Source organism: Dendropsophus ebraccatus, chromosome 2, assembly GCF_027789765.1.
Source record: "Dendropsophus ebraccatus isolate aDenEbr1 chromosome 2, aDenEbr1.pat, whole genome shotgun sequence".
In the NCBI taxonomy this organism is placed as follows: domain Eukaryota; kingdom Metazoa; phylum Chordata; class Amphibia; order Anura; family Hylidae; genus Dendropsophus; species Dendropsophus ebraccatus.
In genome coordinates this window covers 146756776-146771297 of record NC_091455.1, presented here as the reverse complement: position 1 = coordinate 146771297, position 14522 = coordinate 146756776, and the positions used below count along the sequence as shown (strand labels likewise).

Below are 14522 nucleotides of genomic sequence, written 5' to 3'. Positions count from 1 at the left end.
GCCTTGTCCTGCCACCGAAATGAGAAAAAACTACGCAACTGAGTCACCATAGTGGGAGGGAGGGAGACATTGAGAGCCTCAGTTTTCGTGTAATTCATCTTAAAGTAACTAACTTAACCAAACCTGTCAAATTCCTGAAGGATTGCTTGGATGGGGATCAGAGGATTCGTCTTATATGTTATTTTATTAAACATCTGAAAAAAGGTGTCATTGTTGAATAACCCTTCCATCTCCACTAAACACTCCTATACATCCCCAGTGATTGTCATGATTTGCTGGGGTCTGATCAGTCATGATAATTGGTCAGTGGTAACAAAGGAGAAGGTCATTGATAAAACTATAGTACTTTTGTATGGCACAGTGTAATGTTCTAATTTTATGTACATGGATAATGATAATGTTTATAAAGTCTACTAGCAAAGCATTCTCCATCTGTTAGCGTGCCGCCTGTTTTACTATATTTCCATATTGTGGTTTTGAAGCAAACCACGATATGTATTTATATCTAGTGTGGAAGTGTTGCCCGTTCATCCCTCGCATAAAAAACACAACTTGTCCTGCAAAAAACAAGCCCCCACGTGACTATGTGGACAAAGAAAGTTACTGTATGCTACCCTAAATGTGCTGTTGATTTAATTAATGCATTTTTTCCCCCCATACTTCTTTCTAGGGGTACAGAACTACTTCATCTTGCCGTGTTACATCCCAAAAAGCTCTGTGTTTATTCAGTCTCAGGTAAGAACAGTTTTACCTTAACCCTATCGTTTAACCACTTTATGATGCAGCCAATTTAAATTTTTCCCTTTTCTGCCTTACTATAAGCTTTGGCCCTTGGCTGCTAACAGCAGCGGGGAGTCGCAGGTATAGAGAGGATTTTAATCGTGAGCCCTCTCTTTACCTTCTTACTGACACCATGACGTACATGTATGTCATGTGTTGTTGATTTTTCACCTAAAAGAAGGAAGGACTGAGAAGGACTTCAGTTCATCTAAAGAATAGTACCAGAGGTTTGGGTCGTGGGTCAGTGGGCACAGGTTTGTTATAGCTACATTGTACAGTCAGTCATAAGTATAGCCACTAGGCTTATTATTCTAAGCCAAATGTCTCAGACTCTTCATGGTGCAGGCAAGAAACCCTTTTCTCTCATAGGGGCACAACACATAAGGTGATTATTATTACACTGTGGTAAACGGGATTATGGTTTTAGTATCTGAAAGAGGTTAACAGCTTGGCATTTTTTTTATTTGGTGGAACAGATGAAGTAACTTATAAACACTTTATTGAGGGTCTATACCAGGTGATGCCCCAAGATGTTTAATGGACTAGGCCTTAAATGGAAACTATCTGCAGGTTAGAGGTATCTAGCCTGCTCATATGTCCCTATGGTGCACAGGGCCCTGAGGATGGATGTACATTTCTTAACTTAATCCTCGACGCCATTTCCGTGATATTAGGAGTTTATTCTATTTTCTACACAACCAGTGCTTCTAACCTGATGATAGTTTCCTTTTAATCCTATGTGCCAATATGATTCTATGGGAGGATAACCTTTACCAGAGCACAGTTCACACCTTGTATGTGAGGTTACAGAAGCCGCTTACATCCAATGCCTTGGTACCCTAATAATTATTGATAAATTCATTACTTGTTTCCAGATTTACATTTAGCAGTGCACCAGCTCTATAGCAACCATTGCAGCTAAGTGCCATGGTTAACCCCCCCAGCCAGCCAAGGCTGTATGCCTATTAGCCCATGCCAGGGACACCATGCCAGGCCTAATAATTTGCCTATCAGTGTAAATCGTGTCATGAACATTGTTAAAACAAACAAAAAAAAACCTTAAAGGGGAGCTATTAGCAGGTTGGACAAATCTAACCTGCTCATAGCTCTCTATAGCACACAGGGTGCTGAGGATGAAGGTAAGTCTCTTACCTTCATTTTTGCCGCTGTTCCCGTGCAGTTTGCCGTGTGATCCTGTGTCTTGTAAGGCTGTATAGAGCACTGGGTGTGGGGCTATCGCAACCATTGCTCTAACCATCTTACCGGACACTTGGTAGGATTATACTACAAACTGCACAGGAATGATGCCAAGGATGAAGGGGAAGAGAAAGGAGGAAGAGACATAACTTCATCCTCAGCGCCCTGTGCGCAATAAGGAGCTATCAGTGCTATAAGCGCTGCAGAATCTGTAGGCGCTATACAAATAAATATTATTACTATTATTATCATCATCATTTGGTTAGATTTGTCTATCCTGATGATTATTTCCCTTTTAAAAAGCCATTGTGTTTGTGAATTGTAAGTGTAAGAACCAGTGTCATTGGTGGTCCAGCAACCTGATCGGCACCCCACGATATACGGTTGTTGTGGCAGCCAGAGGCATGTCTAGCCCTAGATGCCTACAGTGACTGATCTACTGGTATAGTCTTCATATACATTATTCTAATCTATATAAGTAATGAAATGATTGCTTATGATGTTTTAGTATTTTGCTTTATAGGTCACTAGTAAACTGTGTTTTCACTTAAGCATTTTGTGCAAATCTTCTCTCATTATAGAAAGCACTATAAAATAGAAATAAACTAATGATATAAACTACAGTTTACAGCATCACCAGAACAAAGCATTGACCCCATGATTGCTGGTACAAAAAGTACAGGAACACACTGTAAGAATGTAAAATTACACCTAAAATATAGATTTTTATATGTATACATATAAATATGTGTAAATACTGCCACCATGTGGTGGAATGTAGCTGTAGTTTATAATCCTAGTAGCAGATTACATATGACACATATGATGAAGAATGTGCAAGTGTTAACAATATACAGTATATATCATGACAACTGTAAAGCTTAAGTGTGCGTGCAAAGTGCAATAATGAGAAGATAAGGGATAAAACAATGGTTAAGAGTATATCTTGGCTTCCTAGGGTGCCAGCACTGTAGTAATGGTGTGTTTACACAGACAGATTATCTGACAGATTATTAAAGCCAAAGCCAGGAACAGACTATAAACTGAGAACAGGTCATAAAGGAAAGATTGAGATTTCTTCTCTTTTTAAATCCATTCCTGGCTCCAAAAATCTGTCAGATAAATTTGTCTGTGTAAACACACCATATGATTTTGGTCTCTTTTACCTTCTGAAACCTTCATTAGAATATGGAGCACAACTCAGAAAGGATAGGCTACTCTGTATATGATGTTGAAATAAAATACAGTGGTTCCTTGGTTTAAGAGTAACTTGGATTAAGAGCGTTTTGCAAAAAGAGCTCACAGTTTTTCAAAATTGTAACTTGTTAGGGCAAGGAGAGACATGGTACCTTTTATATTTCTGTTTGTGCTTCCAGAATGTAGAAAAATGTCAAATAGGCTTTCTAAGCTGTGAGCTGGAGCGCTTCTCTCCCCAAACGCATCCAAGACGGTCTTATAGACTTGCATTGAGAATTGTTACTGCCTTTAGCTTTGTTGCGGCAACATCAGAAAAGCTCTCTGTAAAAAGAGTTGATGCATAGCTTATTGGCGGATTGTATTTTATTTGTGCAAACAAAAACTTAATTAAAATGATTTGCTGTCATCTTCTGTTCATACCTGATGCAGAGTCTGCAGGCAGAATCCATAGGATGGACATTTTGTGGCCGTCTGGTTAAACAATTTCTTAGCATTGTGCTGTATTGGTTGTACAATCTGACTTTATCCGCATGTTATGGTCCTTTGCTTGCCATATTTAAGTGCAACCCTTTTGTTTTATTTCTTTTCATAAAGGGACCTTGGGAAATGTGGAACACGGAAACCAATATCAGATTAAATTGATGTATGAACATAATCTACAGAGAACAGCTTGCAACATGACTCATGGCCCATTTGGAGGAGTCAAAGGTATGTTATGGTCCTCCATGGCAGTGCCACGTCATAAATTGTCTGTAATGTATACTAAAATATAATTTAAGTACTTAACTTATTTAGAAGATTAGGTGCACTCCCTTGTCTGAAAGGAATAAAGTGGAGTGCTTATATACTCACTTAATGATGTCCTTTCTGACATTGTACACTGGAAAGAGAAAAATGTGATCATCAAGAGTTACAGTAGGTTAGCACTAGCATGTTAGTGTACCGAGTACCATTCTCCTGTAGAAAGAAGTAGAATGTTACAGATCAGAGCCATTAGAGCCTGATACATCACATAATCCTGGCCTTAAGGGGCATCTGTCAGCACCTATTCTTGTTCTGAGGTGCTGACAGTGCGATGAAGGTCTGTGTGCTCTAGTGCCGTGTCATACCTTTATTTTTCAGATCGGTGCTGTACTTGCTGTAGTCTCTCTTCACAACTGTGAAAGAGGGGGAGTGGTGATGTCTTGGTGCCGCACTTTGGCCCGCCTCACCACTACCTCCTCCCAGCTTGTATTGAATATTCATGGCGGCCGTCCCCTGGCCACCTGGCGATGTCATCTGTAGCTTCCTGGTTCTGTGTACTGCGCGCGTGCTCCCGCGGCGTGATTCGAGCATGTGCCGTAGTGCGTTGGATCGGCGCAGGTGCACTGAGGGCCACAACCTATGCCCTCAATGGCTTCTTTCAGTGCCGCTCCGAAGCACTACGGCCCATGTGCGAATCACACCGTGGGAGCGTGCGCGCAGTACACAGAACCAGGAAGCTACAGATGACGTTGCCAGGAGGCCAGGGGACGGGCGCCATGAATATTCAATACAAGCTGAGAGGAGGTAGTGGTGAGGTGGGCCGAAGTGCGGCACCAAGACATCACCACTCCCTCTCTTTGACAGTTGTGAAGAAAAACTACAGCAAGTACAGCACCAAACTGAAAAATAAAGGTATGACACGGCACTAGAACACACAGACCTTCATCACACTGTCAGCACCTCAGAACAAGAATAGGTGCTGACAGATTCCCTTTAAGTGTCATCTATGGATTCCTTCCACCAGTACATTCATCAGTGATGGTCACGGGACCCAAGGAATAGCCATCATCTACAATAACTTACATGTTGGTTTTATAAGATGGGCTAACACTTGATGAATTGCTCAATATCAGAGACACTCTATGCTCAAGAAAATGGTTAATCTTGAAGGGGTATTGTGATCCATGCAACAGTTCCGAACATCTTCAAGGCATGATGCGGCCAGGGTGCATCCAAAGTCCAGTGAGCTGCGCTGCTACTACTGGCTTGGGAAGGGGCTGTCAGATCAATCCTGCAAAATGAGAAAGAGCCAGGAACTCACAAATCTTCTTTTGCGGTTTTTCTTTTATTTCAGTTTATAAAATTGCAAAAGAAAGTTTTTGAGTGCTGGGCTTTTTCTTGTTTCACAGGATTGATGTGACAGCCCCTCCTCCGCCAGTAGTGGCAGCGCAGCACTGTGTGTTGGATACATCCTGGCTGCATCATGCCACCCTGATCCCTGTGGAGCGTTTTCTACCCCATGACCTGTCCATGTTCATATACCTGCAGGATTGATGTGATGGCCCCTCCCCCAGGTATACACTTGTGAATGCCAGTATCTGTGAATTGCCTATTGCCAAGTGCACCACAACTATAATAGTGGAGTGCCAATCCTCTTGGACATTGAATGGTCACATCATGTCCTAATAAGTTAAGACAGTGAATGTCTTTTACAGGGGCTGCTGGGCTTCAGATAATGAGCACTGTAGTTAATGCTTTTTTTTTACAGAGCCTTTAAATGGCTCGATGAATTGGCTGTGTGCCCAATTACCGCTTCATGCTGCTGATCTCCTCTATTTTTACACCAGTGACTTCAAGGGGGATTCAGACACTGCAGATGCTTCTATCTATAGCTGACACCCCGTACCAATGACTGCTATCAGTGATCATCTTGATGACGGCTATTTAAGTGCCACATTTAAACAGTAGTGCTGCACATCGTTGGAAGTATAGGGCCAGATTGTCCCCCCTATAAATATTCTAATGACTCCACTTTTCCCATTTTCAAATAAAACAATGCAAAAAACCCCAAACCAGCCAAATAAAAAAAATATATTTGGCATTGGTGTTTACACAACTAAAATACTATTAAAAATATAATTGGTATTGGTGAAAACTACACATCACTGCACTAAAATGTGTCCCTTACAATCTCATAGATAGATAAAAAAGTATTAGAGCAATTACACAATAAAGCAATTTTAAGCATATATAATTTTTAAGAAAAAGTTTTCATTTTTTTAAAGTATTAAAACAAAAGCTATATGAGTTGAAATCACAATGATACTGACCCAGTGATGCAGCTAGCATGTCAGCTTTACCATAACTTTCATGGTGTTAACTCCCAAGCCCCCTCCCCCCCCCCCCCCCCCCCCCACACACACACACTCACACAATTTTTCAGTTTCATTTTTTTTCAGTGTGACCTCACTAATACTTGTTTCGGTTTCTCTGTACAGTTTATGGTAAAATAGTGTAATTAGAAAGTACAATCAATCCTGCATAAATCAAGCCCTTATACAGCTTTGTAGATGAAATGATAAAAGTGGCATGGCTTTTATAAGGTGAAGAGGAAAAAATTAAAATACAAAATGAAAATTGACTGAGAAGTGAAAGGGTGAACCTTACAATTATCGCCTGCACAGGGTAATGTGAAGCTGATAGGGATGATTTTATCGACCTGACGTATCTTTTTAAATATTTGATGCCATTGATCTGCATTGTAGAGTTATGCTGCGTTTACACGGAGCGATATTTCGGCCAATCGAACGATTAATGATTTTGAAATAGCGATGTGTTTTTTATAACGATCAGCGTTTAGACGTAATATCGTTTGAAAAAATCGTTTTAAGAACACTTAAGCCTATCTTACACATAGGGTGAATCGGTGAAAGACTGTTTACACGAAGCGATCTGCGAATTTTCGACGAGCGACGACTTAAGAACATGTTGAAAGATCAAAATGAACGATTTCTTGCTCGTCCCTTGATCGTTTGCTGTGTTAACACTGTACGATTATCGCTCAAATGTGATCGTTTATGCGAAAATTCTATCCATAATTGTTCCGCGTAAACACAGCATTAGGGAACAAAAATTTTTAGTGCCAAAACTTTTGTGTCAAACAGTATCCAAGCTTTTGTGTCAAACAGCGCCAATGACCTACGAAGAGATCCCTGTAGTAAATTGTGTTCCCTTATTTCCAGTTGACGTTATTGGAGACATTATCTTTTACTGCTTTGGGTATATAGCTTGCTGTATCCTGAATCTTTGCCACTTCTGGCTGCTAAAAGATTAATCATTTTAACCTGTAAGGAAACACCCTGTCTTTTTGTGGAGGACTGCGTTATAGCCTATAATAAAACAGTACAGAAATAGATTAGAGTTGGCCAGCGTTTTAATGTTCTTTTCTCTGAGGAAGTTAGTGCTTAAGTTTGCTATAACAATCACAATAGCATAGACATGACCAGTGTACTTTATGCTATGTGTGACATGGAATATAGTTTTTATTAGCTTCATTTGTTACCAGTTCCATTAGAAAACTAGAAAAATATTGATATACAGATGTGTCCTTCCTTAATTTGTCTATAAGCCCAAGTTAATCCAAGATGGGAATTTAAAAGGCTGCAATACTGTGTTCAGCTGCTACTAAATATAAAGCCATGTAAACAACAGAGGCATCATCTTTCAAGCATGGTTCATCAGAAATGAGAACCCCTATTCATTGATATTAATGGCTTTTCTTTAGGGGTTTGATCAGTACTGTTATCTAGGAAAACCTCCTTCAACAAACACTTTCCAGCATCTCTCTTTTTAGAGCAGCATTTTATATTCCATACTTAACAAACATTACTAGTTATCCACTCGCTGTGCAAAAAAAAAACCCAACTAACAAAATAAAAACTTTCTGCCCTTTTAAATTTCTTCTTTTTAAAGCTACTTTTTAGTTTTATGTTACTTTCACACGTGTTCTGCCTACTTTGAAATTGGTCACTGTTGTTTCGAAAAACTGTTTATTTCCTTTCTTCTTACATAGCACCTTGCAATCCTACTGCATCTTTACTTGATTCTCCCCCCACATGCCATTTATAGCTGTGTATTGGGTACATCATCAGCCCTGTTCAGTGCCTGCTCCCTGGCGCTCAATTCAGGCTTTTCTACTCACAGATACACATCTTAAGTTTTGATCGGTTGTGAGCTGAATGTTCAGACTGCGATCAGGAGAGCCAGCCGTATGCTTTGTGACTGTCTGACCTGGATGGCTCCATAAAGTTGCCTTTAGAGACCGTCATAGAACAGAGAGCTGGCTTGTTCTCCTGATCAAAACTTTTTCTCATGACAGGTAATGTAACTAAGGCTATATTCCCACGTTCCGTGTTCCTCACGGATCAAGGACGAGGAATGCCTGTAACGGAGTCTCCCCCGCCCGGGCAGCATATGTACTGTACTGATAGGCGCTGCGCTGTAATGAATCAGCCACACGCGGTGCTGTCATTACACCGCAGCGCATATCAGTACAGTTTCCCCTGCTCTCAGCATCTTATCACAGATGCTGCACGGACAGGGGGAGACTCCGTTACAGGCATTCCTCGTCCGTGTTCCTGTGAGGAATACGGAATGTGGGAATACAGCCTTACAGTCATAACCTTAGACAATAAGCTATAAACATCACAGTGTGGGGCAGGAAGTAGTGAGGGATAATGTGGGACACTAATGAATATGTTTAATTACTACATACTGAGGTTTTTTACTTGAACCACATACTTCTCAAGTTTTTTATTCCATCTATTCCAGAAGACTCCTTTAATGGAAGTGAATGTGAAGATAGCAGTTGCTCAAACTATACTGCCATATTATACAAGCAGACATACAAGAAAATATAGCACTAGAATTTATTTTTAGGGAGGGGAATCAATTAGCCAAACCTATAATAACATAGACATGATTAGGAAAGACAGAGTCCTGTCTGTATAAGGCCTCACAGCTGACAATGCATATTAGGGCGAAAACCAAGCAATGAGGCTTCCAACCATCACAGCACCACTTCACAAATTTATAACAGAGTGGCCAGAAGAAAGATTGTCCTCAGTCCTCAGCAAAAAATGCACTTAAAGGACTCTCGGACTGTGAGAAACAAGATTCTCTGGTCTGATGAAACCAAGATGGAACTTTTTGGCTTCAATTTTAAAGTGTCACTGTCATGAATTTTTTTTTTGCAGAAATCAATAGTCCAGGCGATTTTAAGAAACTTTGTAATTGGGTTTATTATCCGAAAAATGCATTTTTATCATGAAAAAGCAGTTTGAAGCTCTCCCCCCTGTCTTCATTGTTCTCCTATGGAGAGAGCTAAAGAAAAGACCAAAACAGGATAACAAAGAGTTAATCTACAAATCCCTCACAGGATATCTCCTGTGACAGTCACCAGTGACCTGTCTGAGCTCGGATTACAGCTGTCACCCAGCTCCATGCCTGTAATCCTCTGTTATCTGCTTTCTGCTGCCGGCTAACTCCCTCCTTCCTCCTCCCCCTCCCCTCTCCCTAGAGCAGACTGGGTACGACTCCTGCAACAAGTCACAATTTTCAGATTTTTCAGAGTGGATGAAAAAGAGGAAGGAGGGGGGGACCTGGGAAAAGGCTTTTTACATGCAGATAATGGCAGATTTGGCTAATAAACCCAAGTACAAAGTTTCTTAAAATCACCTGGACTATTGATTTCTGCAAAAAAAATAAAATACGACAGTGACTCTTTAACCTCTTAAGGACATAGGACGTATGCGTACGTCATATGTCCTCACTTGCACTTCAAAGCGGGGCCGCACGGCGGCTCCGCTTTGAAGTGCCGCGATCCCGGGTGCCGCGAGTAGCCCGGGACCGCTGCTATTAGCGGGCACGGTCTGATCGCCGTGCCCGCTAATTAGCTAATCGGAGGCAGCTGTCAAAGTTGACAGCTGCCTCCGATTACCGGAGGCAACGTTTCCCTGGGGTCTAGTGGGGGAGATCGCTCCTCCGGGACCTTGTCCCGGAGGAGCGATCTCCGTTACTGATGCCGGCCGGGGACGCGTCCAAGATGGCGCCGTCCTCGGCTCGGCACTCGTTCGTTTTCGGCTGCAGCAGCCGAAAGCAAACGAGTGCCGATCTCATGGATCTCTGCAGCATATCTATGCTGCAGAGATCTCAATGAGAGATCAAAGTGTATATACTAGAAGTCCCCCAGGGGGGCTTCTAGTATATGTGTTAAAAAAAAAAAAAAAGTGTTGTTAATAGTAAAAAGCCCCCTCCCCTAATAAAAGTCTGAATCACCCCCCTTTTCCCAGGTTTTAAATAAAAGTAAACAAATAAATAAATAAATAAACATGTTTGCTATCGCCGCGTGCGTAATCGCCCGAACTATTAATTAATCACATTCCTGATCTCGTACGGTAAACGGCGTCAGCGCAAAAAAATCCCAAAGTGCAAAATTGCGCATTTTTGCTCGCATCAAATCCAGAAAAAATGTAATATAAAGCGATCAAAAAGTCGTATATGCGCAATCAAGGTACCGATAGAAAGATCACATCATGGCGCAAAAAATGACACCTCGCACAGCCCCATAGACCAAAGGATAAAAGTGCTATAAGCCTGGGAATGGAGCGATTTTAAGGAACGTATATTGGTTAACAACGGTTTGAATTTTTTACAGGCCATCAGATACAATATAAGTTATACATGTTATATATCGTTTTAATCGTAACGACTTGAGGAACATGCATAACAAGTCAGTTTTACCCCAGGGCGAATGGCGTAAAAACACATTTCCCCCAAATAAAAGAAATGCGTTTTTTTTTTCAATTTCACCACACTTTGAATTTTTTTCTGGTTTCGCAGTGTACTTTATGCAAAAATTCAGCCTGTAATTGCAAAGTATAATTAGTGACGCAAAAAATAAGGGGTCATGTGGGTTTCTAGGTGGAAAAATGCAAGTGCTATGACCTTTTAAACACAAGGAGGAAAAACCGAAAACGTAAAAACGAAAATGGGCCATGTCCTTAAAGGGTTAAGCATTATGTCTGGAGGAAACCAGGCACTACCCATCATCTCCCCAATACCATACCAACAGTGATGCATGGTGGTGATTGCATCCTGCTGTGGGATCGCTGGGAACAGGAAAGCTTGTTAGGTTTAAGAAAAAGCTGAATGGAGCAAATAATGGGCAAAGGTTCACCTTCCAACAAGACAATGACCCTAAGCACACAGCCTACACTACACAGTAGTCAGTCTGTTGGGCACAACTCTGTGAATGTCCTTGAATGGCCCAGCCCGAATCAGACTTGAACCTGATTGGACATATTTGGGCTATGTTCACACACCCTCTTTTTTTGGCCATTTGTTGGTTGTCTTTTAGGGCCCTGTTACATGGAAAGATTATTGTGGAAAAATTGTTATATCGTGCAAATATAAGCAATAATCTTTCCTTGTGCACGCCGGCAACCATCAGACAACTAACGACCATGAAATCATTGTTAATTGTTTGCTAATCTTTTGCTGTATGTACACATTATTGGTTATTACGAACCTTTGTTTTCTAGAGTATATAGAACGATCGTAATTGCAGTCGTAACTAACGACTATCGTTCCATGTATTATGGTAAATGATTTCAGGTGGTTCCCTTATTTGCAATCGTTTATCATTACTCAGTGGATTTTTTTCCAATAGCACCCTTATTACGACAGCCATGATTGTACCATTGTTATTGAGGACGTTATTCAGTCTCAAAATGATGGATGTCCACTGACAACTTCTTCTGTAGAGAAGAATTGCAGAAAATCCTCAAATCCAGGTGTGCAAAGTTTGTGGCATCATACCCAAGAAGACTGGAGGCTGAAATCACTGCCAAAGTTGCTTTAACTAAGTACTGAGTAAAGGGTCCGACTAACATGTCAATGCAATATTTTAGTTTTTCCATTTTAATAAATTAGGAAAAAATTCTAACATTCAACAGAACAAAAAGTGAAAGGGCCTGAAGACTTTTCAAATGGATTGTGTATCAGTCTAGGACTAATATACTGGCCGTATTACAGTTTCATTTTGTATTGAACAATAAGGGTGAATTCATACACACTAGAGTAAAAGCTAAATACGAACATAATTTTAACTGATAATTAAATAGCGTTTAAACAGAAAAAGGCTCTATTTTGCAAATGCAGGTCGTAAATAATGAGCATTTGTATGATTTGTATGTTATTTTATACTGTATGTGCATTCCTGTCCAATTTTCCTATTACGGCTTTATTTACCTTTATTTTACGGTGTACAAAGCTAGCTGAATAGGGCTGACATAGAAGTACCTGTGGCTGTTCTGTTGTACCACTTCACGCCTCCTATTTCATATGATGGTATAGGGAAGTGTGTTCTGTAACAATGTCAGAGTAATAAAATTGAATGGTTAGTGATTGGGAGACTATCTGCGTATGTACGGCCCATGAGACCTTCACCTTATCCCACTCATTCATTAGCTCTGATCCTGAGGATTTCTTCCGTGTCCTTATTTATAGCTCACCTGCTCAGTGTGTAAGACTACTGAAAAGAAATCTTTAGTTTAGTCGATGAAACTACCTTGATTAATTCAATCTAAATACCTACAAATCCTGTCTCATTAGACTTGGACTGGATTCAGCATAGCCAATGATTTAACATGCTCTTCCAGCTGAAGTGCTGTTATCAACGGCTCTCTGCGGAGCAAATTTTCTGGGCCCAAGTAAGGAGAAGGATAAAAAAAATGTCTTATTAAGAAATGAGGAATTTTGAGATGAGAAAACCAGAGTGACAGGATGTAAATCCACTCAGACTAAAACAACCACATGAAAATCCATCATAAATTGGAATTGTTTGAATAAAAGTGATAATCCCTGCTGGGTTTTATTGCAAGGATATTGGCATTGCCTTTTGTCGTGGGATGTATAAATTTGTCAGCAGCAAATCCTGTATTGATTGCAAGGACTATTGCATAAATATATCTTACTTGATGAATTGGAGGCCTTTATTTTCACAAGGAATTTGGTCCAGATATTAACCCCATGGAGTTCTTTTTCATCCCCTTTTAACCTATCTTACATAATTGGTCTAATATCTACTTACATGGAGCTTGGACATGTATTAGGGTGAGACCTTTTATTGATCTGTGTTTATGCCATAGGGTAGTTTTTGGCTTATATATAAATACATTAGGTAAATACAAAGAATATAATGCTAGGGGATAATCAAACCTTCTTCATCCATCTGTAGCTTGTACTTTAAGGGTAGCTTCACACGTACCGCATCCGCAGAGGATTTCACGCTGCGAGTTTTCTGCAAAATCCACTGCAGATCCTGGTAGTGTGAAGTTCTATGGGGTTACATATGCGCAACGGAATTTTCATTCCACTGCGGATATGTAACCTAGCCACTTTAACCCCCCCCCCCCCCCCCCCGCAGCCCCCCGGCCCGAAGCATGCATTACCTGCTCGGTGCCGCAGCTGTGTGCCGTGCACTGATTGGCTGATGGGGAGCGAGGGGAGCTGGGAGCCTCACACACAGTTGCGGCGCTGAGCAGGTAATGTATGCTCCGGGCCGGGGGGTTAAAGGGGCCGGGTCACATACTGGCAGTGTGAAATCCGCTGTTGATCCAGTATGTGTGAAGCTACCCTATGGCTAAGTTCACATGGGCAAAAAGCACACTGGAAAAATGACCTAAAAGTCATAGTGGAATCTGCAGTGATAAGGCCTTATTACACTGAATGATTATCAAGAAGATTACTGACTGTTCAGGATGCTATTTGTTTAGTGTAATAGCAAATCTTTAACCCTTTGAGGACCAGGCCCAAAATGACCCAGTGGACAACGCAAATTTTGATCTTAGTGTTTTCGTTTTTCTCTCCTCCCCTTCTAAGAGCTCTAGCACTTTCAGTTTTCTATCTACAAAGCCATGTAAGGGCTTGTTTGTTACAGGAATAGTTGTACTTTGTAATGGCGTCTTTCATTTTACCATAACATGTATGATGGAATTCCAAATATATTATTTATGAAGATATAAATAGGTGAAATCGTAAAAAAGAATGCAATATGGTAACGTTTGGGGGGTTCCTGTGTCTACGTAATGCACTATATGGTAAAAGCGACATGATACAATTATTCTATAGGTCAGCCCGAACACAACCATATGTAGGTTTACACAGATTCTCTAATGTTATATATTTTTTTTAAATGAAATCCTTTTTTTTTGGCAATTAATTATAAATAAAATGGGACTATTGTGACGCTTATAACGGTTTTATTTTTTCACCTACGGGGCTGTATGGGGTGTCATTTTTTTCCGCCATGATCTCTAGTTTTTATTAATACCATATTTGTGAAGATCGGACGTTTTGATCACTTTTTATTAATTTTTTTTATATATAATGTAACATAAAATCTGTAATCCGCGCACTTTTCCCCCTATTTTCGTGTACGCCGTTCTCCGTTCGCAATGACGCTTGTTATATTTTAATAGATCGGACAATTACACACGCTACGGTATATTATATGTTTATTTGTTTATTTATTTTTATATGTT

The 14522-nt window shown here is 40.5% G+C and overlaps 1 protein-coding gene across 2 annotated transcripts in view; it reads left to right on the top strand.

The window, feature by feature from the left end:
• BBS9 (Bardet-Biedl syndrome 9) overlaps positions 1-14522 on the top strand; it is a 254546-nt gene that overhangs the window by 10323 nt on the left and 229701 nt on the right. For both annotated transcript variants that reach the window (XM_069958443.1, XM_069958444.1), the window contains 2 exons: positions 671-735; positions 3769-3882. In XM_069958443.1, coding sequence (XP_069814544.1) covers positions 671-735; positions 3769-3882 — 179 coding nt within the window. The remainder of the gene's footprint in view (positions 1-670; positions 736-3768; positions 3883-14522) is intronic.